The sequence below is a fragment of the Abramis brama genome (assembly GCF_963993115.1).
Source record: "Abramis brama genome assembly, chromosome: 23".
NCBI lineage: Eukaryota > Metazoa > Chordata > Actinopteri > Cypriniformes > Leuciscidae > Abramis > Abramis brama.
In genome coordinates this window covers 17,645,040-17,670,778 of record NC_139985.1, presented here as the reverse complement: position 1 = coordinate 17,670,778, position 25,739 = coordinate 17,645,040, and the positions used below count along the sequence as shown (strand labels likewise).

General features: G+C 38.0%; 1 protein-coding gene across 5 annotated transcripts in view; it reads left to right on the top strand.

Annotated features, from left to right (window-relative positions):
* ect2 (epithelial cell transforming 2) overlaps positions 1 to 25,206 on the top strand; it is a 31,869-nt gene extending 6,663 nt beyond the window's left edge. For 2 of the 5 annotated variants that reach the window (XM_084101572.1, XM_084101571.1), the window contains 20 exons: positions 2,253 to 2,342; positions 2,432 to 2,542; positions 4,036 to 4,109; positions 4,901 to 5,031; positions 5,285 to 5,400; positions 5,696 to 5,758; positions 6,249 to 6,471; positions 7,959 to 8,083; positions 9,295 to 9,414; positions 9,489 to 9,557; positions 9,672 to 9,782; positions 9,889 to 9,985; positions 10,223 to 10,304; positions 10,496 to 10,574; positions 12,220 to 12,339; positions 13,818 to 13,956; positions 15,011 to 15,165; positions 15,787 to 15,894; positions 16,067 to 16,207; positions 24,309 to 25,206. In XM_084101572.1, coding sequence (XP_083957698.1) covers positions 2,253 to 2,342; positions 2,432 to 2,542; positions 4,036 to 4,109; positions 4,901 to 5,031; positions 5,285 to 5,400; positions 5,696 to 5,758; positions 6,249 to 6,471; positions 7,959 to 8,083; positions 9,295 to 9,414; positions 9,489 to 9,557; positions 9,672 to 9,782; positions 9,889 to 9,985; positions 10,223 to 10,304; positions 10,496 to 10,574; positions 12,220 to 12,339; positions 13,818 to 13,956; positions 15,011 to 15,165; positions 15,787 to 15,894; positions 16,067 to 16,207; positions 24,309 to 24,398 — 2,244 coding nt within the window. In that variant the 3' untranslated portion in view covers positions 24,399 to 25,206. Of the gene's footprint in view, positions 1 to 2,252; positions 2,343 to 2,431; positions 2,543 to 4,035; positions 4,110 to 4,900; positions 5,032 to 5,284; positions 5,401 to 5,695; positions 5,759 to 6,248; positions 6,472 to 6,778; positions 6,896 to 7,958; positions 8,084 to 9,294; positions 9,415 to 9,488; positions 9,558 to 9,671; positions 9,783 to 9,888; positions 9,986 to 10,222; positions 10,305 to 10,495; positions 10,575 to 12,219; positions 12,340 to 13,817; positions 13,957 to 15,010; positions 15,166 to 15,786; positions 15,895 to 16,066; positions 16,208 to 20,093; positions 20,366 to 24,308 lie in introns of all 5 variants that reach the window. The other 3 variants (XM_084101568.1, XM_084101570.1, XM_084101569.1) reach the window with 3 other exon arrangements.
* The last annotated feature ends 533 nt before the right edge of the window (positions 25,207 to 25,739 follow it).

Sequence of the window (25,739 nt, the reverse complement as noted above, 5' to 3'; positions counted from 1 at the left end):
TTTTAACGGCCTTTGCTCGGAGCGCGCCCAGCTCGTTGCGATACGCCCGCAGCGAACGCGCGTCACACAGCAACTGCAGGCTCTGACAAACACACATAACAGCAAATTATACTTCTGCATAATGTGTCTCTTTTTACTACAAAACTGTGAATTCTGCCGGTATTCAGACAGTCTCATGCAAACAGATACAGATTCGGGCTACGCGTCTACAATCGCCTATGCAGGTGAAATTTGTTTGACATTTCTAATTGTAAACACAGCCATGTTGAAGCCTGCAGTAATGTGTTTCATTGATGTTATGGCAGTCCACTCAGCTTATTGTTTTTCGAGAATGCACTCCTGTTTGTCATTGTGCACGAAACTTCACGCCAGTAAATCATCAGGAATATTTGCTCACTTGTGCGCGTCTCAAGCGTCATCTTTACGTTCGTCCTAATGCCTGTTAGTTGTCCGTGGATTTGCCCATATTTGGCGTTTAATATGGAAACGTCTTTAGACATGGAAAATCGATTTTACAATCGATTCAATGAACACTTATGTCTCAAAAATCGAACAGGATTTTTTCACAAAAGTGACAGCCCTAATACGTACATGTGTTTGTTTTTATAATTTTAAAGGAATTATATATATTTATTGCTATTTATTATTGTTGTTTTTGAAATTTAAATAAAACAAAATAAAATATACAATTTTTATATCCATTGTTTTTTTATTTTTAGATTTAATATATATAATAAAATAATAAACTTTCAGTATTTATTTTTTTAGTTGTATAATTTAAATAATTGTATTATTTGTATAATAATGCTATTTATCATTTATACTATATTTTTGTAACATTTAAAATGAAGTTAAAAAAAATTATATATTTAAATACTTTATTATTATTTATTTTTGCCCTGTGAATGCTGCCAAAACAGTGCCCACCTCGCGAAGCATAGACTCTGAAGATGTCTTGTTGTATCTGGCAGCAAGACATTAGCAGCAGATTCTTCAAGTCACAAACACACATGTGCAGTGCGGCAGGGTGCATTATCCTGCTGAAAGAGACCACTTCCTCGAGGGAACACCATTGTCATTAAGTAGTGTTCAACAGTGTTTAGGTGGTGGCACGTCAAATGTACGTCCACATGAATAGCCGGACCCAGGGTTTCCCAGAAGAACATTGCACAGAGCATCACACCTCCAACGGCTTATCATCATCCCACAGTGCATCCTGGTTTCAAACGGCACACACGTACATGGCTGTCCACGTGATGTAAAAGAGAACTGGAGTCATTGAACTTCTTCCACTGCTCTAAGTTCCAGTGCTGACACTCGAATGCCCTTTGTAGGCTTTTTTAAAGGTGGACTGGGGTCATCATAGGCACTCTGATTGGCCTGTGGCTGCACAACCTCATACGCAGAAGAATTTGATGCACTGTGTGACATATTCCTCCCATAACCATCATTGAAATTTTGTGCCACTGTTGAGCTTCTGTTGGTTCAGACCAGACTTCATTGCCCTCGTGCATCGATGAGCCTTTGGCGCCCAACACTCTGTCGCCGGTTTGTTGTTTGTTCCTCCTCGGACCGCTGTTGGTAAATTCTCACCACTGTTGACCGGGAGCAACACACAAGCCTTGCCGTTTCAGAGATACTCTGACCCAGTCGGCTTGCCATAACAATTTGGCCCTTGTCAAAATCGCTCAGATCTTTATTCCTGCCCATTTGTCCTGCATCCAACACGCTGATTACGAGAACTGATTGTTTGCTTGCCATCTAATCTACCCAGACCTTAATTTGTGGCCTTAAGAGATGATCAATTATATTCGCTTCACCTGTGGCTAATGCTTTGGCTCATCAATATTTAAGGGTCTGCTTAGAGCAGGGGTGTCCAAAGTCAGTCCTGGAGGGCCACTTTCCTGCAGAGTTTAGCTCCAAATTGCCTCCACACATCTGCCTGGAAATTTCTAGTATGCCTATTAAGACCTTAATTAGCTGGTTCAGGTGTGTTTAATTGGAGTTGGAGGTAAACTTTGCAGGACAGTTGCCCTCCAGGAGCAGGCTTAGAAGGAACATTAGTTGCTACTGTACCTTAAAGACGTCTATATGTTAGTGACTTCCTATTATGATTGACAAAAACGCCTTGTCTTGGCATAGTCCTGATCTGTTCAGTCTGTTTTTCTTGTGCATCCTCAGATTTGTGCTCTTCTTTTATTCATATTAATGATGTATTCCATCTTTGTGATCCTCCATGCCCTCTTTCGCAGCCTCTGCCATTCTCCTCCAGGCCTCTCTACTCTATGACCATGCTCAACTTGTCTCTCTGCTTCACCGGATTCCGTAAAAAAGAGGAAGTGGTGAGTTCTGCTTGTCTGCTCATCGGACTCAAAAACAGCCCATAATTTGACTGTTGGATTATTTGTCCCAATTAACTGTTTTTCTTCAGGTTACCCTGGTAAATCTCGTTCATCACATGGGGGGTACCATCCGAAAAGAGTTTGACAGCGCTAAAGTCTCACACCTCATCGCCCATTCAACCCATGGTGAAAAGTACAGGGTATTTATCCACCCCATACACACATACATGTATATCATCTTTTAGACCCACTGATTTTTGTCTATACTGAATCATCAGGGGAAAAAAGATTTTCAGTTCTGAAATCCTTTGTTTGGGTCTGACTCACCCTGCTGTAATGACAGTATCTATGATTGCTGCCACAAATCAAATCATGCACACCAATGTAAAGATGAGGCATGGCTGTGTGTTCTACAGGAGAGTAATATATATGCATACAAATTTACACAGTGAGCAAATATACAAAAAAGTATACATGCATTCAAAACACGGATTTACAAAATACTTTGATATTATGGATCATAATCAGTTTAAGGAACCGTTGATGAAAATTCTGATGTCTGGGGACAGTAAGGTTTTTCTTTTAAAGAAATGAATAGTTTTATTCAGCAGGGATACATTAAATTGATAAAAAATATAAATATTCTACTTTTTTATCAAAGAATCCTGATTTTTTTATTTTATTTTTTTTATCATGGTTTCCACAAAAAATATTAAGCTGCACAACTGTTTTCAACATGGATAATAATAATAAGAAAAGTTTCTTGAGCATCAAATAAAGGATCATGTGACTGAAGTCTGGAGTAATGTCTGCTGAAAATTCAGCTTTGCCATCACAATTAAATATATGTATATGTATACATCAGATATATTAACGTAGAAAAGATATTTTAAATTCGAATCATGTTTCTTAGTTTTTTATGTATTATATTTATACAATATTTTGATAAAAAAAAAAAAAAATGCAGCATTGGTGGGCATAAGAGACTTTCAAAAACGTACAGACTCCAAACTTTACACTGTCGTGTAATTTGTAAATATCACGTTTGGATCGACAAACATTCTGATTACACAGTCTATAGATGTGTTTTCTGTATGTTTTTATTATTATTGTAATAAAAAAAGTATCCTAAATGCTACATAAAAAACAAAACAAATTTGATCACTTAATGTGCCTGTCAGATGAGCTCTTCCTGTCTAAGTGTGTAGTTCTGGACCAGAATAATCAGCATTATGGACTGAAAATCAGGTGATTTTGATACTGGTTAAATTTGCTCTCACCTTCAAATCCCAGAAACCTTTACAGTCTTGCAGTGTTTAGGAAAAGCCAATCATCCAGACTGTTAAATGCATTGCTCTTTATATCCTTTATTTCCTCATTCATATTTTAAGTCCTAAAAATCAACCTCAGTAAAGAGACTCTTGATTAAATGTCTTTGTTCAGTGATGGCTATTTCCTGATGGCTCCTCAAGCTCCAGGTGTGCTCTCTGAAACGTGGTCTGCTGTTGATGTGTCTGCGTTATTTAGAAAGGGTTTGATTAAAACAGTTCTCTTGTATCTCTTCTCACAGCGTGCTGAATTGGGCTGAATCATTCATTAGCCTCATGCATAATGCATCGAGCAGGCTATGGTGAGGAGATCTCTTCCGTCCTGATGCTATTAACTGCTTTCTTCTTTTTTTTTTTTTTTTAAGTTGGCAGTGTGCATGGGCACACCCATCCTCACCCCTGAGTGGATACGCAAGGCATGGGAGCACAGAGATGACATGTAAGATTGTGTGTGTGTCGGGCATAAAACTATTCCCTGCGTCAATCCACTGTGTGGGTGTAGAGGAGTAAAAACTGTGAATGATGAAGCCGAAAAGTCCAGCCACTGGTGCGCAAACCAGGCGGACCCTCCCTGCTTCCATATTTAAAGTGATTTCCACTGCAATTAGTTTTTGACATTTTCCACACATGTATTGAGCATTGAACCTGACCTTTCACATTAATGAACTGCCACTCTGGACTGGATGTTGAATCTAAGGTTTTTTTTTTCTCCATACCATCCACTCTGCGCCTACAATACTTAATGGAGAAAGTCTTGAAGCCAATATTGAATCAAAATTGAACTTGCTCTGTCTTAATACATGTGTCTGGCCTTGTTGTGCAAGATGCATCAGTGAACGTTATTTATAATCTTTCATCAAAATATAATTTGCTCTTCCTTTGAAATTACATTCCTTTTTGAATGATGTTACATAAATGGCGCAGGCTAGTAGTTAATGTTAGCCAAGAGGGCTCAAAGGCAGTGGTTCTTAACCAGGGGGCCTCAGCAAACCTTTAGAGGGACCCTAGTGAATCTTAAAATTATTCTGGAAATGCATCAGATAATGGAAGTAAAATTTGTTGCATTTTATTTTAATTCACACAGAATTGTAACTATTTTAACACTAACAAAAAAAAAAACTGCTCATCTTTAGTAGCATATTTTGGTGTTGTGGTGTGTCTGATTGCGTATTTTATATATATATATATATATATATATATATTTTATTATTTTTTTTTTTTTTGGTTTAGCAATTTCCACGCAGGCAACGAGGAGTTCCGCACAGAGTTTAAAGTCCCTCCGTTCCAGGACTGCGTGTTGAGCTTTCTGGGATTCTCTGAGGAGGAGAAAACTAACATGGAGGAGAGGACTCAGAAACACGGTACTGAACTCTCATGCTTCAGTGTCTTTTCTGAAACAAATCTAAAACGTTTCATGTTTTCAAATGTCAAACAACTTCTGCTCAAATAATTATCGATTAACCAAAGCTTTTTCATTCTGATGCATCTGAGACGTTGACCCAATGATGCGTCTCTGTATTTTATTGCTAGACCCTCTCTGTAAAAGTCAATGACCCCTGACTTCTGCTTGAGGGGGATTTTTTTAAAGGAGTGTGTTCTGCTTGTTTTGTTCAGGTGGACGAGTCCAGGCGGTGGGTGATGAAAAGTGCACTCACTTGGTAGTTGAAGAGAACTCCATTAAAGAACTGCCCTTTACTCCCTTGAAGAGACTCTATGTAGTGAAGCAGGAGGTATGAACTTGACTTAACGTCTCACAAGTACACGCTCTGTGTGGGTCCTTAATAATAGTGTGTAGAAATACACTGTTATTTCACGCTGTTTACTGTCTGTAGTCCATTATCTACTGTAGTATGTTGCGAGGAGTGGGAATCTTTCTTTTTCACACATCAGGGGTTTTAGTAGTTCAGTTACAATCATAAATGCATCACTATTTATTTAAAGGTGTTAAAGGGATCAGTGGAGGTGTTTTAAATGAACGCATTTAGGTTTGTGTTCTTTTATTTCTCATTCTGTGTTTTTCCGCAGTGGTTTTGGGGCAGTATACAAATGGACGCCCGTGCTGGGGAATCTATGTACTCTTATGAAAAGGTGAGGAAACCTGTAAAATGACAGCAGTTTGGTTCTGAAAGTACTAATCTCATTTGTTTTCTCTTTAGAGGATTTTTTTTTTATTAACATAAACATTTCACAGCAAACCTCACAATTTAGTTCTGAAGTGATGGTCTGTGCTTTTGTAGAAGTCTGATTTCAGGTAATATTTTAAATCTACGGATGCACCAATGTATTGGCTGGTAAAAGGGGTGGAAGACTGTAACTCATACTGTGTGTGAAAAAAATTTCTCGTGTTGATTTTTGGGATGTCAAAGTTAATGTGACAATAATGCATCAACAGTTTAAAAAAAAAAATACTGTTGGTTACCCATGTACTATTAGTGCTAAAATGCTAACTAGTTTAATATGTCATCTCTGCCTCACTTTATAATGCAACGTATCATGAATTATAAGTACTGTGGTTGAATTTACATCTTCACTAAAGTGCAGTGCACTTATATATGTTGTCACTGTGTCGTCCTCTCAGCCGGAGAGTCCTGCGATGAAGAAAGCCGTGTCTCTGCTGTCTCTCACGACACCCAACAGTGGCAGGAAACGGCGTCGTCTCAGAGAAACTTTGGCTCAGCTCACCAAAGAGACAGAGATTTCTCCCTTCCCACCACGCAAGAGACCCTCGGCTGAGCACTCCCTCTCCATGGGCTCACTGCTGGACATCTCCAACACACCCGACACGTGCAAAACCAGTGGAGGTGAAATGAATGATCCGGCATGTCATGTGACTAAAGCGGACAAATAATATAACACTCCCCCTGTCTTCGCTAGTTAAACAAATGGATAGAATTAATTTTTATAACATTCAGTAAAAAAATAACAACATTGCCCTGATTGGTTGTTTGAAAAGTTTGCAAAAGTTCCCACTGCATTATGTAAGAGTTCTGTTCCAGAACTCTCTAGGCTTTGATCTCTGAGGTCCAGGGTGATCCCAGGCAAGGCTGAGATGAACCAGAACCAGGTCAGGGTTTGTTTTAGATGAGTGAGGCAGCTGTCTTTTTGCAGAGCTCAGGTGCAGGAGGAGCAGCGGTAGGCGGAGGAGTGCCAGACAGCGTAGATCAGAGAAAGAGTGGCCACTGCAGCGTACAAGCACTCCAGTGTGCAGGCAGGAAAACCAGACAGGTGACATTCATTCAATTTTAGCCCAGGGTGTAGGGTTAATGTAAACATCTACATATATTAATGTAGGTCTGGGAGAAAAGGAGGTTGCTTACATTGATCAAATTTCTTAGTATTGGTTCAAACGTGTTATTTATTTATTTATTATTATTATTATTTCCTTGGAATACACAATGCTCAATACAATTTAGGGTGTGTTTACACTTGTTTGGTTCTTTTGGTCTGGACCAAAAAAGAAAATGATACATTTAAACCTGGTTCACTTAGCATTCATACTCTCATATTTAAGACCGAATCTAAAGATACAAAGCAAACAAACGAAAAAACAACAGCTTTTGAGACGTATATTTTGCAATGGAAACCAATCCTGCCAAGTGTGAACACACCCTCATGTCGATAACCACAGAAAATATTTTTCTTCCTTTTTTTTTCTACCATTTTACCAAACAGAACAGTAAAAATGACTTAAGATAAAAAATAATATTTAATATTTACACCACCTGTACTTAAACGGATTGTCCACTGAAACATTTTAATTCTATCATCATTTACTCGACCTCATGTCGTTCCAAACCTGTATGCATTTCTTTCTTCTGCTGAACTTAATTTTTTTTTTTTTTAAGTTTTGGTTCCAATTGACATATTTTTTCTTTTGGTCAATACAATGGAAGTCAATGAGAACCAAAATTGTTTAGTTACCAAAATATATTCTTTTGTTTTCCACTGAAGAAAGTGTTTTGGAATGATGTGAGGGTGAGTAAATGACAGAATTTGGACTACCCCTTTTACATGTATATGATTTGATTTAATACAGCTGAACTTAATTCAGAATAACTGATAGAACGGTGCATTTTACTCTTTTCTGTGTTCCTGATTGATTGATTTTATTTTTATTTCTATTGAAATAAATTACAAATTTTAACATATGATTTCATAGATTCCTATTAACTTTATTTTTCTTCAACATCAAATATATTTTAAAAAGAGGATGAAACCTATCATAGGATGAGAAGAAACAATGTGTAGTATATCTGCTAACCCCTGCGTGTCTGCTTATGTGTTTCAGAGAATGCCAAACCTCCCAAATGCTCGACTCCCGCCCTTCCCAAGCAGTCGGCGCGATGGCAGGTCTCCAAGGAGCTCTATCAAACCGAGAGCAACTACGTTGATATCCTGGCCACGGTCATGCAGGTTTGTGTTCAGTGTGCGTCTTGTGTGTTCTCTTTCTCCTTTCACACACATAAGAATGTGGTACCTGGCTGTGGACTTATCAAGCTAAACCAGTGCCTCTGACCAGTAGGGGGGAAAATGAATTAGATTTCGGCACAAATGCCATGGACGTTTGAGCTTTGCTTTGTGGAGCTCATACAAAAACACACATGCACACACACTTCTGTGTCTGCTTGCATGGTAAATGCCACATCATATGCAATCAGAATCCAGTAGATTTCACTGAACAGTGGTGTCAGATCATCAGGCAATGCTGAATAGCCTGACCTTTCCATTGTGGTCCACTGGATTGTTATTAAGTTTATGGAGTAGCTGTCAAGTAGAGTTCTGCACGGGACTGATTTTCCCAGTTTCATTCCACTCTCGCAGAACTGTAAATCTTTTCCATATGTTATGTTCTCAACAGTTTATTATATAAAAAATATATAATTATTTAATTGTAATTATACATTTATTTAATTTTATAAATTTTATGACTAGTTTATATTATTTTTATAAATTCATTTATTTTTTTATATGAGTAAATCACTCGCATATGCGACCAAATATCATAAAAAAAATCTTTAACCAAAGAATAGTAAATTGTACGATTACAATCGCCTGTAAATAAGTTTAGCGCATATAATTTAATTGAGCTTTACTTGGCTGAGAGATTATTTTACATCTTGTGAAAAGGGCATTATACTACCCATTATACCAGATCATGTGAGTAATGGCTGATGAAAAATCAGATTTGCATCACAGAAAAATAGATTTAAATAGAAAAGTTATTTTAAATAGTAATATGCTGTTTCACAATATTACCAGTGTTTTTACTGTATTTTTAATACAGTGTTAATTTGAGCCTCAGAGACTTGAGACTTGAAGAAAACTTGAGTACCTCAAACTTTTGAATGGTAGTGAATAAACTACATTTTTAGGGTTTATTTTAAAATGTCAAAAGACTGAAAAATATTGAAAACTATCACCCCACTCTACTATAAATCTGCCCACTTTGGCTGCCATCTCTTAGAAATAGCACCCTCTCATGCCTACAAATCAGAGGTTTAGTCCAGTCCCGCAGCAAATCTAATCGGCAGGAATGCAGACCTCTACTGTCAAGTCCCACGGCATTAGTGAGTGGTCCATCCTGGCTTAGTGATGTAATTTCTTTTATTCATCGGTTCTTTCAGCTCTTCAAAGACCCACTGGACAAAGAGGGTCAGGTGGGCGGCCCCATTCTAGCTCAAGAAGAAATCAAGACCATCTTTGGCAGTATTCCAGACATCTATGATGTGCACACGAGAATAAAGGTAGGCAATAACCTTTCCAAAACGCTGAGTAAAGGCTGTGTTGAACGTGTTCGCTGACGAATGTGCTTTGACAGGCGGATCTCGAGGAGTTGGTGATGAACTGGTCTGAAGAGAGGAGCGTTGGAGACATTATTCTGAAATATGTGAGTGTGATAAAGCTTTGAACTCGACCTCCTCCGGCGTGGAGCTCATAACGAAGTCAAAGACTGAATGGCAGCTTTTGTGATCTCTCTTTATTTTTTTAAATCCTCTCTCAGTCTGGAGAGCTGGTGAAGGCCTACCCACCATTTGTCAACTTCTTTGAGATGAGCAAAGAGACCATAGTGAGATGTGAGAGACAGAAGCCAAGATTTCATGCGTTCCTGAAGGTACTGATATCTTTAGAGTTTAAATCTACTCTGTAGTTAAGTGGTTTTATATGGGCTTTTTTCATGAAGACAGTTTATTCACATCTTCTTTCATTTTGTTATCCAGATTAATCAGGCTAAACCCGAGTGTGGCCGCCAGACTCTCGTTGAGCTTTTGATTCGTCCAGTACAGAGACTGCCGAGCGTCGCCCTCTTGCTGAACGGTAACGCATGAATACGGCTGTCGGCAGGATGCAAGTGAAAGACACACAAACAGCTGTTTCTATTCAGTAAATCTGACTGAATCCAGATGATTTAAAAATTTTCCACTGCATGGGAAAAAAAAAACAATTGTTGATCAGCCACATGGAAAATACAAACATTATTCAATAAGCGGTTTGTTTCACCTCTGTATGCTGACACAAGAAAACGAGATTTAGAGTGGATTTTGTTCTCTGTAGATATAAGGAAACACACAACAGATGACAACCCAGACAAAGTGACACTTGAAAAGGCCATTGAGTCTCTCAAGGAAGTGATGACGTGAGTCCTGCGATTACCTCCTAAAGTTTTCCTTAAAATAGATTTGTGATGAAGATGCACCAAAATTTTGGCAAGCAATAATTTTCAGCCAAATTAGTTTTTCTTTTTCAGCCAAAACAGTTGTAGTGGGCTGAAACAGTGACGTTTAACTAAAGATTTCTTTAGATTTCTCTCTCTCTTTATTTTTACAGGCATATAAATGAGGATAAAAGGAAAACAGAGGGACAGAAACAGATCTTTGATGTTGTTTATGAGGTGGACGGCTGCCCTGTGAGTAATTTTTCCACTTTTCTGGAAATAGTTCACCCATAATTCTGTTATTTACTTGCCTTCAAACAAGCAGAGCTATATTCCAAGTCTTTTGAAGCTTTGAGTCAACAGACCGCAATGAAATACGCTATTTGCTGAAAATCGCCGCCCTCTGTCACAGCTCTCAAATAACTTCACCTCATTTCCATGTCCCCGACCAGCACAAATGAAGTCACCATATTATGACCAAGGGATTTTTGTCGCTCTTTTGAAATAGGAGTATGATGTAAGCATACTCCAGCATTCACCAAGCAAATCTCCACCGCCAGTCCACTCAGACCATGAAAACTATAAAAACCGCTCATTCAGAAATCATCACAGTGTTGAGGTCAGAACCATGAGCACATTAAAACATGACCATCCATTTACACCCCTCAAAAAAATTCAACTATTTTGCAATAGAGCGCAGCCAATCGCAAGAGATGTCATTTCCAAATAGATGTTAAAGTGCCTCTCTTGTGCTTTTTCTATGTTTAATATGGCTGTTTGTGAATGTAAAAGATCACAAAGATCAATGGTACCCTCGAATGACATCTACTTTGACCTGTTGCAAACACTGTAGCTCTACCTGAGGCCTAGAAGAGTTTGGATAATGTTATCGACATCAAGAATACGCTGTTTTCTGTGCTGCGAAAGCAAATCCACTTTGCTTGCACTTCCAAAATATTCTATCGGTACTGTTCAGATCACTGTGCTGAGGAAACCTCCAGAGCTGAAATTCAGATATGGTAATGGGTTTTTCGTTTCCAACATGCGTTGTAAGCGGTAGACCAATCACAACCGACTGACCCATCTGACCAATCAGAGCAGAGTAGGCTCTCGGAAAGGAGGGGTTTAGAGAGACTGAATCCTTCATGGAACCATTTCAAACACTGAGAAAAGAGGTTATGCTGCAATGTATATTCTGAGAAAATATAGTGTTCTGATCTTGGATGCATGTAAAACTATAGTTGTAATAATATAGGGGCACTTTAAAGCCACATTTCTAATTTTAAAGCTGAAATAGTCTGTTTCTAAAGGTCAGACAGGGCGGAAATGGTAATGTAAAACTAAATTAACCATTTTTAGTGCTATAAAGCTTAACTAACATTTAGAAGTGGACTTCAAGAAATGTATTAAATGCAATGAATGTGTTAGAATATGGCTATTTCAACAGTAAATTGTAAAGTGTGACGCTGTATTGTTGGTTGATGTTCCTCTTCTCTCTGTGATGGGAGATGCTGCCATGCTCTCTGAAACTTCCTTTCACCATTAAATCGATCAGAGTGAGTCAGCTCATGTTGTCTCCTGTCAGATTCGCCCCAGAACAGCTGCGTTTAGAGACGGGGCTGCCAAACCAATGATCGCCCCCCAGCTTTTCCTGGATCAGTTTGGTTTTTGTAGCTCATGGGAACTGAAGCAGCATGGACACGAGTCAGAGTCTGATCCAGGAACAGCACTCAGAGGAATCTGAGAATATGTGCCCGCAGGCTCAGAGACAGGAAATGCAAGCATGTTCATCAGGCGCTCTGATTTGAACAAATTTATGCACACCAATCACTTATAATTAATTAATTTGCTGAAAATGTTATGCGAGGAGGAAACTGATTTTTGTGTGCGCCTGCAGGCCAATTTGTTGTCGTCCCACCGGAGTCTGGTTCACAGGGTGGAGACCATCGCTCTGGGAGACAAACCCTGCGATCGGGGAGAACATGTCACACTCTTCCTTTTCAACGACTGTTTGGAGGTAAAGCTCAGTCTTTCCTTGTCACTGCACCATAACTGTTCTTCTGAATGCATTTATGGAAATATTACAGATGGGAAGTAATCCCCCCCCTATTTTCTTCATAATGCAAATGCTCCATCAGCTTCCTAAAAGCAGCACCAATATATGAAAGACATTAGTCTTAATTTCTGGTCTTGTTTATGGGGTTTTTAATGACAGCCTTATGTCAAACTACTAGCTAGATTTTCACTATATTGCTATTATTACACCCACATTGCATTTAAAAAAACAATTAAATTATCAGAATTTGTATCAGAATGACTTTGGAGCTATCCACAGTTGTTTTGTGAATCCATTAGGTGTCATTTATTATTATTTTGTGCGTGTATCTGGATCTTTTTCCACTAATTTTCATGAAATGTGTTATGAAATGTTCAGAAACCATAAAATGTAATAAATGCTGACAGCAATTTAAATACACCTCTTCTATAAGCATGTTCTTCTGAATGAAAATACTGTTTGATTATTTGAAATTCTCTAGGTGGTATAATTATCCTGAAAATGTAATGAAGGAAAATTTCCCATTTAAAATGCAGAAATTTGTGGGTTTTTTTAATTTAAAAGTAGGAAAAAATTTCAAAATCAAATAATTTGACTTTTTGCGACTCTATAGTTCAAATACCAACTAGTATAACCCCCCCCCCCCAAAAAAACACCAGAATGTTTATGATTCAAATTATTCTGTAAAAATACTTTTCACTTTATTACGGTTTAAAAATGATTAATATACTCGCATATTTACATAGTGTCAGGAAAATGTTACTTGATGCATTGTTTACTCAATTTGACATTTTTTCATTAAATCAATTTTTTTTATAAATGTGTAAACATTTTTGTACCTATTAGCTTTCTAAGGAATTAGCATATGTATTCAAACTAGATTTATCATGTTTTTTGGGAATATCTCTTTTTTTTTTTTTTTTTGGTCTTCCCTTCCCACTGTCCTTTTTCACAAATTTCCTCCCTTTTTTTCTCAAAAATTTCAGCAACCTCAACAATTGTTTGTTCAGTTTGCGGGTGAGCGGTACCGTTGAAGAAAAATGTGTATAATTTATGCGTGTTCAATCTGTGCTTGCTGATTCGACTCTCTGGCCTGTTTCCCCACTTAGTGAAGGGGATGCGTTTAAGCCCCGTGGAGGTGTTCGCTCGCGTGTGCCGGTATGCGGCTGTGGTTCTGCTCGTCCAGTGCCGGCTCTGGCCTAGTAATGAGAGCAGGGAGAAGGGAAGACTCTGAGTGATCAATTATTCATTTTAGGAAGTCCTCTGTATGCATATCTGTCACCCCGATCTGCATTACACATTTCAGCTCTTCTAAAGCACCAGAAGGACTCCCCACTATTCCAGAAGAGAACATTGACATTCCTGCATTATGAAGAAAGCTGCATGTTTTAAGCATTTAATAATGTGTGTGCTTTTTCCTTGTGCGTCTTCGTATTCAGATCGCCAGGAAGAGACACAAGGTGATAACCACCTTCCGGAGTCCGTTGGGTCAGACACGGCCGCCCGCCCAGCTCAAACACATAGCCCTGATGCCCCTGTCCCAGATCAGAAGAGTCCTTGACATCCAAGACACAGAGGGTGAGAGGACCACCCGGTATTCTGCGTTCTACCAAGTGCACTCGTGCATATTTTAGTTTTCTGTGTTCTGAATTGGTACCCTGGAGATGGAGGTTAAGTCTGGTTATGTGTGTCAGTTTACTGTAGAGCTGGCTGATGTTGGTAAATTGTATTTTGGTCTAAAACAGATTCTAAAGGACACTAAATCTTTAATCTTGTTAACTTTTACAAATATTGCAATACATAGCATATTTATATAGTTTTATTAAACATTTTATGAACATTTTAGGTGAGGATGTAAGAGTTTTGATTTGATTCTTTGAAACCAGTTCAGAGAAATTAATCAAACTTACAGGCTCTAAAATAATTTTTGTGATTGTCTATAGCGGATATGCTAATAAACCACATCTGAATTCTTTTATGCCAAACAAGGAAATGGAAGGATCACAAAACTAATCTGATTCTGTGGTCTTTAGGAAATTCAATGGCAATAAAACGCATATAAAATCTTTGCAATATTCACAGCATTATTTTTTATCACCAGCAGAATCATTGAGAATATATTGTGAATTTTTAATATATCACCCAGCCCTACTTTACTGGATTTTGATGAGCTAAAGTCACAGTAAGACCATCATTTCACACCGTAATAGCACATTATTGATGAAGATCACATTCTGGAGCCTGGAAATTTGACTGAGATTCAAATCTGTGCGTCCACAAGAGCGGCTCATACAAGAATCAATTTCATGATTCAAATAAACTAATTTCCCAGTAGTCCACTTGTTATGGTCCCATCAGTGTATAGAATGAACTCCTGCCCTACATTGATTCCCAATGAATATTGTTTCACTTGGAAAGACAAGATCTGAAAGGTGTTAAATGTGTTGTGAATGTTGTTTTATGTTTGCAAACGAACAAAATGTCAGTGACAATATACATCCAGCTGGTCATTATTAGAAAATAAACTCTGAAAGGGTCTCGTATCATCCCTGAAGATTCATACCGCCCAGCCTTAGTGCTAGGTCACATCCCTGACCTCACATTTTTGTGTGTATTTGTTTATCTGTCTCAGATTGTCAGAATGCCTTTGCCCTGGTGGTACGTCCTCCTACAGAACAGGAGAACCTGTTATTCAGTTTCAAGTTGACGGCCGAGGACACCCTCAAATCTGCCTGGCTCAAAACTCTATGTCGACAAGTGGCCAACACGATTTGCCGAGCTGATGCGGTGAGTGAACACGCACGCACAAACACACACACACACACATATAGAAACATGGTCACTTCCTCCACAGATCATCCCCCTCAGGCCTGGAACAGAACTCAATTATTTATTTTATTAGCTCTGCTTTCTTTTATTGTGGCTATAAATTAGGAGGTTTGTGTGGGCCTTTTGGTGTTGGCTAATCCTATTAGATGCTCCTGTGTGGTTAAACTGGGAGGCAGATTAATGTAATTAAGAGTGGAATTGTACTTGAACTTTACACTTCAGACACAGACGTCTTTATCTTCATGCTGCAGAAACGCAGGTCCCGCCCAGGCCATCCACCACGGCACATGTAATTGGTGCAGGCGGACAGATGCATGTATTTCCCTTTATAATTAAAACAATCAGACCAAACCCTGCGGCTAAGTGCATTTTGGCCTGGCCTGCAGTTCTCCCATCGACCATGAGGTGGCGACCTATCCACACGTCACCCGCGTGAAATGCGGCCTCATTCACTCTCTGCTCCTCTGAATATCAAGAGGCCCCAGCTGTTTGGAAAGCTGAACAGTGATGCTTCTCTTTGCATTTTGACAGGCCAGCAGTATCGCTGTGTATTTATTTAATTTTCCATGTCTTAAACAGGAAGATCTCATTCAGAGCACTGATCCTGACTCCGTCCAAGTGAGCACAAAGGACATGGACAGCACGCTCAGCCGAGCATCCAGGGCCATAAAAAAGACCTCGAAGAAGGTAGAGCGAGGAACCTGAAACTACTGAAAACAATTACACGACACGCATGCAAATTTGGTCTTGCTGTCAATGTTCTGAATGCTTTCTTGAGAATGATATCATAAAGTAACTATTCTTAACTCAGTGCCTTGTAGAAAACGTATGGACTAATTGTGCATTTTTGTGTGTTCAGGTCACAAGAGCGTTTTCTTTCACTAAAACCCCCAAGCGTGTGCTTCAGAGGGCATTTATGGCCAATGGTACCCCAGATGAGAGGAGTCCTGGCCCAGATGGCGATCACATGGGCCGAATGTCCAGCAGCTCCACACTGGCTGTGAGTCCACACACACACACTTTCTCTGTCTGTCTTTTTCTTCTCACAAATCCACTGGTCTAACACACGAATAAAAGACGCACACCCGGTCGATTGATGCAGCATAATATAACGCACTCACATTTAAGACCTATTCACACCATCCTCTTACTAATGTTCAGAAAAACACGCACAACTACATGATGCATCTATAGGATGTGCTCCTTCAAGGCTAATTCACTCGAAGAATAAAGCAAAAAAAAAAAGGGCTTGTCAGCCCTGGTGCCTATTCAAGGAACATGAACAAGATTGATTGATTGATTGATTTATTTATTTATTTATATATATATATTTTTTTTTCATCTGTACGTTTCTGCTTTTGCGGAGCAGAGTGGGCATTTTCAATTCCCTTTTCATAGAAATTAAGCGTGCTGAATATCAGCACGGCTGTGATTTGACGGAAGGAACTCAGTAATAGTGTATTTTAGTAAACAGTAAAAAAAAAAACCCTGCTATTAATCTAAAATTAAATATTTGTAGCTGTATGATTTAATGTATGTATTTTATAAATAAGCACATTTTGCTTAAATTAGAAAAAAAACAACAACAATTGGTACTGATCTTTGACTGGTATCACTAGTATTGACTACTGAAATAAAAGGGTGTAATGGGTATTAGGGCTGGGTAAAAAATATCGATTTCTCGATTTTAATCGATTCTCATTTTTACGAAACGATATCGATTCTTAAATCCCAAGAATCGATTAGTCATCCTGTTTTCAGTTGATGAATTAATGGAATATTGATGCGCGCATCCATCCAATAAATCGCAATAATCTTTGTGCTTTGTTATTATTGATATGAAACAAAGTCTCAGATTTCAAATTGCGTCCATTTTCTTACGAAATTCAAATACATAATTACCGTTTTGGCTCTATGGGGCGTGAGATCGCTCTGGCTCAGCTCAAGAGAAGCAGCAACGCGGAGCGCACATGATCTTCTCTTCCGCATTAATAACGAAATAAACACGAATGAGCATCTGAAAGTGTGTTAAAAGATAGAGTACAACTTATCGAAGTCCGTATCATGTCACATGGAATCGCTCAATCAGTGTTTCAACCGTGGAAAGACGTAAGTAAACAATGTCATGTAACGTCACATTTACCTCAGAAAAACCATATCCAGTGACCATAAACTCGTTAGTCAGCTAGAAAAATTAACTCTAGAGAGGATCATTTTGCTAAATATATGCACCATATTACATAATCATTATAATTTTTATTGTTCTTCAATATTTAATGCATGTTTGAATAAATCTGGAAAGTTTTTGACAGCCACCATTTAAATTTTTATATTTTCATATAACTTTATTATTATAAAAATAAATAAGTGTATTTTAAGTGTTTGTATACAAATCAGTTAATTTTTACCTTCAATATTATAGTAGGCTAATGAAGCCTATAGGCTACAACTGACTCCCATAGTTTACAATAATTTTTTTCCCTTTTATTTTCCAGTTTTCCTTGAGAAAATTTACAATGTATTGTACCTGATATCCAAAATAATCGATATTGAATCGAATCGAATCGTAATCGAAATCGAATCGCAAGCTTGTGAATCGAAATCGAATCGAATTGTGAAATCTGTGTCAATACCCAGCCCTAATGGGTATAGTATGCATATATATTAAACTAATTTCCATTTTGTCATATCACCACATTTGCTGTTTAATTATCTTTACTTAAACTACCGTTCAAAAGTTTGGTCAGTAAGATTTATTTTTTAAAGGTAGGGTAGGCAATTCCAGAAAGGTTAGGAATAGCAAGTTAGCTTTTGAAAGCATGAGATCCCACCCTCCCTTCACAGCGCTCTCCATAGCCACACCTCCTTCAAAACACATGAGCAAGAGCAGAATCTGCAAAGTGTCACAAGATGAGAGACTGCGTTAAATTACTTCATGTCTCAAAGCACACAACTTTACAATAATAATGAACATAAACAACTTCTAGAGCTCTTACTTGTACCACCTGACTGCTGCAGATTCATTTCGTCATTGCTAGTGTTGAAATAGAAAGTAAAAATCTGGGTCTGAGGATGTGAACCGCTCCGGGTAGAACTCACGGGTCTCCATCTCGTAATTGCGGTTACGACATGATGTGAACGCAGCACAAGTTCATTGTTTTGGTTCAGGAGGAACTGGCTGCTGTTTATTTTTGGCGCCGTCTTATTTTTTATGGTGGCTGTCTGTCTACAACTCCGCGTAGCCTTACAGAACGCGCTGATGACGTGCGATGTCTGCGCGAGCAGGTATGGAAATATGATGATTGTCATTTAGTCGCATCACACTTGGTGTAAAACAGGCATTTACATAAATTCTTATTTTTATTTAATCTCATTTTTCACAGTTAAAGCTTTACAGTATGACTCGACAATTCAGTTGGATTGAATTTCCCTCTCAGAGGATTTACTTGTTGGTCATTCACTCCTGTTTTTCTTTCCTTTAGCGTAAGGCAGGGCTCCAGACTGCTGGTGTGACTAAAATTTGTTAGAGGTCGCACTGGTGCCACCACAACGTTGCCCAACTGATAAGAGCTGGCATTTCTGTTGCATATGGGAAAAAATTTAAACGGCAATCGAAACAAAAGCAGAACAAAACCACGCTTCTCGTTTGAGCTGCGCAGCGTGGACCGTTTATCAGTTTGGACCAATATTAGACATCTGATCTCGATCAAGCGACACCGTAACTACACCGTGCTGGGAAATACAGTGACATGCATTTGAATTCGGTGCAGTGTTAATAACATCGCTGCGAGATCTAGTGATAAGTATTCAAATACAGCGCAGAATTCTCTGTTATAAAGTTATAGAAGGCTTTTCAGTTGACAAATCACCAACATTCACCATGCATTTAATGTAGCAACCTTAACTGCAGACATAAAAAACTCATTTCAGGGAGGTAGCATCAACCCCTCCAACCTCCACCCACCCAATATTACTACACAATATAATGTTTCTACATTATAATATAATATATTATAATCTGTGAGTTTCATCTCATCAGGTAGTAGTACCGGTACATTAAGAGTCGTAAGCCGCATTACCCGGGTCGCTCGCTTGTATAAAATTTTCGGCTGTCAGGGAGCCGCTTTCAATATGTGGGAGACTCACAGACCTTTAGGTAGAGGTGGGATGTCTACAACTGTAACCATGGTATTGTGGGAGAAATTGTCAAATGTTTTTACATTATTCATTCCAGGGTTCATTCATACAACCTTTTGAAAGTGAAATTCAAGCACTTTTTTTCAAGGGCTTTCAAGTGCGTCACACTTTTTCCAGCTCTTCAAAGCTCTTAATATTATCCAATTTAATTAATGTGATGACCAAAAATAAAAAAAGAAATTTTTGCCTATAAAAACCAGGTTTTTACATGTTACTGTTATTACTGCATCTTAGCTCTAGCTCAGTGCTTTACGGTCAAACGTGCATTTCCAAGAAATAAACATGTAATATTATTAGTTACTGCACTTAATAGCAAAAATAATAGTAATTTTACTGCATCTTAGTAATTTAATCATAATTTTATGATTAAATTACCTTTATGATTAAAAATCCCCCCAGTGCCACTGTCTGTAGAACTTAGTGGCACCAGTGCTGCTGCTCTCAAATGTTCCTTGCAAAGGGATATTTTTACTTTAAAAAAAAAAAATTTATTAAGGTGATTCATGCACTGCTAAATTTTTGAGAAATCCCTGCGTTCGTAATGAGACCGCGTTCAAATTTTTCACTTCCTCTTTCAATTTTAAAGTGAGTGATTGTGAAGCCATGCGATGCAGGGACGGAGCCAGATGAGGTTAATGCGCTCTCTCTTTCTTTCTCTCCATCTCCCTCTTCCCTCCCTGTGAGTGTAGATGTCTCGTTCAGCCTCCACGTTCAGTCTGACCGACTCTATTAAAAGCGCAGTGGTTCAGCGGTCAAACTCTCTGGACCATGCTCCGCGGCCCAGAGTCCCACTGTGTGTCCGCACTCCGTGCAGTCCAGAGAGAGCTCCCGAGACCCAGCTCAGTCCATCTGTCCTGTGCCTCCCAGCTCAGCCTGTAGCTCAGTGCAGAGAGCTGCTGGTGCCCCCCCAACCGCAGCGCAGGTCCCCGCGGCGGGAGACCCACCTGTAGGACTCTTAAATGTGAGCAAAAATGTGACTCACTGTGACTTACTAACTCCTACTGTATCTGGGGACGGTGTCAACACTTACTCACTAGCACAATGATGGGTTATGGTAGCACTCATTTATTATAGATGATCAGAGGATATGTTCAGAGGGATCACTTAAAAACGAAAATTGTCATTTACTTACTCTCACCCTGTATGACTGAGTTTAAGTAATTTATTGTAATGGTTAGAAATGTACTGGCCACTTTTTTTCCATAATGAGTGAATGGGGGTCCAGATTGGCAGCAAATGACAAATAAAGCTCCATAACTAGAACTTGACCAAACTGAAATTGACCATTGTTAACTTGTCCTGACCTCTGAAGTAGCTATCATCTCATTCGCAACTTTTAACGTTATGATTTACGAATATGCATCACGTGATCAATAATTGGCCATCATATCGATGTCATGTCTTCAAAGTTGACACATTGCATTACTTTAAGTATTATTTGTATACTATTTTAGTCTTTATTAACATTTTGAATTGGCTTTTTATATTTTCAGTTTAATTAATTTTATTAATAAATCAATTTAAATTAATAATAAATTAAATTTATTTAATTTGTGTTTTTTGTTGTTGTTGGTCTTATTAATTTTAGTACTTTTTAAATTAAATTAAAATTATTTTTATTTCAGTTAGTTGCCAAAGCATTAATTCTAATTTAAGTTATTTAATTTTTGCTTTATTTTAATTAATGAAAACAATTTGTAATAGTTTGTTAATGATAACAACCCTGGGATTTGGATCCGTTTCAGACTGAAATGCATCATATTATTCATATGAAACCCTTTTATAATATTTAAATAAATAAAAAACATTTCCTTTATTTGTTTGGAGCTTGACAATCCAGGTCCCCATCCACTTTTTATTGCTTAGTAAATAACCTAGAAATTCTGTTAAAACACATTTTGTGTTCTACAAAATAAAAAAAAGGACAGAAATATCCTTATTTTTGGTGAAATATCCCTCTAACACAGACCTCAGATCATTTATGATGGGTAAAATATGAGACCAGCTGGCACATGCTTTTATAGTTCCATGATTCTGAGTATAATGGCGGTTCTCATATAAAGACGTAATTGTTACGGTGGCATACGATGTGATTTTTTTTTTCCTTTTTTTTTTTTTTTTTCCTTTATTTTATAAATCTCATATTTTTACTGTGAGACTGTTACGAGATCACATTGGCATGATCTATGGGCGTGAAAGCTGTAAAGTAGCTGATGACCGTGATTTAATCTCCTCCTATTTCTAATTTAAACCCATAAAGTGTCTTCTGTATACTGGAGTGTGTGTGCATGTTTCGTTTAGCACACAAGGCAATTCATCATGTTTTTTTCCCCTCATTGCCATCGGCCGCCTTTATTGATCCTGAGGCCTCCAATGGCAGTGCAAGGCCACCTTAATTCTTATTAAGCAATGCTAAATAATAGGATTATTTGTGTGCATGTGTGAAAGCAGCCTTGTGCTTGTTACATCGGTGGGCTCATTAAGAGTAAAGCTAAATAAATTGGGTTTGTGGTTTGCTAACCTCCTTTTCACCCTCACATCTGTTTAAAGAAGAGAATATAGTATTATCCTCTGCATGTAGGTTATTCCTTCGGGTAACACTGTTGGTTCTGATGGGTGAACACTTAACCAGGGTCAACTGTGTGCATTCTTACCTCAGCGAGCTTGTAAAGCCAATATCATTAACACGGATTTCTCCCCTTGCCTCTTCTAACCCCTCTTGAATAAACTTCTACAGTAACCTGTGAACCTCTGGCTTCTGCTAGAACACTTAAAGGCACTGGCTTTTGGTTAAAAGACAGAAAATCTCTACATTATTTAATGTTTAGTTCCTAGCCTCAATCCATGAAGATGAGCTGTAGTTCTGTTAGGATTCTGTAGGGATGGGCGGTGTGATGGTGAATATACCGTGAACTGTTAATCTCATCAACGAAATTACAAAATAAAAATATTCTTTGACAAAGTTTTGATCATGAAAACTAGATTACAATTAAACTGTTAATTAAATGTATACTATTTATGAAAATCGAAGTACATATGTTTGATGCCAATTTAAGCCAGATTAAACTGAATGACAAAATATTAAATATAACTAAATTTAAGCACATTTTATCATCAAAAGGCAATGCAAAAAAAAGTAACACTTAAGCTATGTACTGTAACTGGAAATGTTACCACTTTGCAGAGCAACATCCCACCTTGATACAGAACTTCAGTTAATGTTCTAAAATTTAATTAATCTCGTTTGATTCTCACTCAAAGCTACTTTTCTACGATTTCGATTGTCGCTCATCTAATCCAAATTTAGGGTCAAATTTATCAGTTAACTGTTTTGAGTCTGGTTTTCTAACTCGTGTTACATAATGTGAAATCGTTAATGCCAGACTTATAGGATAACTGACGCCAAAATGCAACCTAGGGTCTTTTTGTTAATCTACCCGAGGCAAACTTTCGTTTAAATGCATAATTAGAATGGAAACGCCACTTAAGTTTGACCGCATTTTCGTTTTCGGTCAAATTGCCTTTTGAATGGGAGTGCTTGGGGCACTTCTATGATAGCATCAAAAATCGCTATTTTTAAAACACTATGAAGGCTCGACACATGAAACTTTGCTCGAGGTACCGAAAACGAAAATACGGTCAAACTTAAGTGGTGTTTCTGTTCTAATTATGCTTTTAAATGAAAGTTTGCCTCGGGTAGATTAACAAAAAGATCATAGGTTGCATTTTGGCGAGAGTTATCCTTTAATTATTTCATTAGATTTTTTTCTTTTTAATTTGAAACTCGGATGCAAACTAAAAGCTTATTTATAAAAATGCGTCTTTGGTTTGTGAATGATTTAATTCACTGGATTATCCAATAGCACATGGGTATTTAATGGATCAACTATTTTAAAGTGCCCCATTATGCTTTTTCGAATTACTTTTCATGTAGTGTGTAATATAGCTGTTTGTGACTGTAAAAGATCTATAAAGGTTTAAACATCAAAGTGCTCAAAGATAGTTATTGTCTCCTAAAAGAAAGAACTGCTGAAACGAGTCGTCAGTAATTCCAGTCTCACTTCCTGTTAAAAAAAGATGTAACAATTTAACAAATTTCCATAATACCAGCCAGTGGTCTTAATTGGCTGCCCATGAACAACGTCCACTTTGACCCGCCCCCGAACACTGTAGCTCTAGCTGAGGCATGGAGTTTGGTTTGTATTGTTGACATCAAGAATATGCTGTTTTCAGCACTGCAAATCCACTTTGCATGCAAATCCAAAGGATAAGGACTTGCGCTGGAATTGATACGGAAAAACTGACACCATTGTTTGTATCATGGTGTATCAATTGCTAAGGAAGCCTACGGAGTTGAAATTCATATGCGCTGTTAGCTGTAGACCAATCACAACAGACTGGGCCATCTGACCAATCAGAGCAGAGTAGGGTCGGGGTAAGGAGGGGTTTATATTTTCAGACTCAGGCAATTTATATTATGAGAAATTTAAAGTGACCTTGAATGCATGCAAACCTACTGTAGGAAACCTCCAAAACAAAATAGCATAATAAAGGCACTTTTAAATATATCATCGTAAAAAACGATAAAAATGTTATCACCACTGTGTGAGTGATTTTATAAAATCACACTGTCATACCACCCACTCCAAGACTCCAGTATGAATAGTTTGTAAAAAAGTGCCCTAAGAGCATTACAGCTCATCCAGCACTCAAACCCTGCATTGAATCTTTAACAAGGTCTTCTGGGTATGGAAATGCACCAAAGGTTAACACATCCACCACGTCCAATTCAGCACTCTTGGGTCTTAAACTAATTATAGACTGGAATGGAAATAACTCAGTATTACCCTAAAACTATCCTTTCATCGCTATATTACATTTTTTATTTTTATTTTTTTTCCCAGGCTGTTCATTCTCCATCCATGATCAACCTCTCCTCTGCCTTTGAGAGGAAGTATCACACCTTCAGCAGATCCACAACTCACCTGATCTGAACTTTGCGTTCTGCACTCTACAGTATTGAAATTAATTCCACACTACGGTACCACGTCCGCCCGACGCCTCCAGCACATTACCCCCCCCATCACCCACCCACCCCCACCCGGGTTTAATTTACAGGTCCAGAACACAGCAAATGAAGGAACGGCTTGTGTTGATGGCGATGTCTGGACACATTTAATTAACATAGGGACATTTATAACTGTCGTGTTCTGATTTTATTAGGGTAGAGTTTTCACGCAATTGTTAACCACTGCAAGTATTTCATATGTTTTATTTCTTAATCTAAACTAATCTAGTTTTCAGCTTTTATAAAGCTATAGACATCTGGCCCGTTGCATTTTCAGTGGAAATGCACTGAGCTACCACAGTTATGTCTGGTTTAAAATGCAGCTTTGTACTTTTAGAAGTGATTTTTTTTATTGTTGATTCAGGGGTATTGGTTTCTAAAAGTCAAAAGAGAGTTGTTGTGGTCAGCCTGCCATATTTATTCTCCAGAATCACTTCTAAAAATGTTTATGTAAATCCTCCTTTCTGTCTCTATTTATGTGTAAATATTGTATTCGTCCTCATGTGATTGTCATACTAATTACAGTTCGTCTCTACCTTTTGTAGTCTCTGCACTTACATCAACACCAACATGAGTTCATGTGTAAAGCAAAATTCACTTTAGTCTGTAAAAGGGATTCATATAATGTCCTTGCCTACTGCAGATTTGTTTAGAGTGGGTTGGTTTTATGTTATTGGTTTGACTACTTTTGAAGGTGACTTCATTTATTCTTTATCAATAAAAGAAGCATAAAGCCTTCGTGTTTGTGTCTGTTTGATAACCTTTATTTTATTTTTATGAAGGAATCTGTTTGAAATGGGCTGTTCTATAAGATCTCAGATGAAAATGTAACATTGCAATACATTTTCCTATCTTGCACTGTAAACTAAAGCATAGTTTACTTCAGTAGACATCTCCTTCCAGGACGAAGATCCTTAAAGGCCCTATACACATTTTTTTTTTTTAATCTAAATATATTCACATGTAAAACTGATATTACGCTTAGTTGACTACATCTTTGCATTTTTGGCTAGATATTTTCTTGCCACTGTCGCCTCTGGCTTGCTTAGTTGGGGACACTTAATATTCAACAATATTACTGATCTGACTGCACTGACACTATTTGATGAGAACTGAGCAGGGGTGCGTTTCCAAAAAGCATAGTTAGCCAACTATGATCGCAATTTCCATTGAACTCTATTGGTAACGACAGAACTTGCGACCATTTGGGAAACGCACCCCTGGATGATGACATTACCGTCTGAACTAATTTAACAATTGATGATCT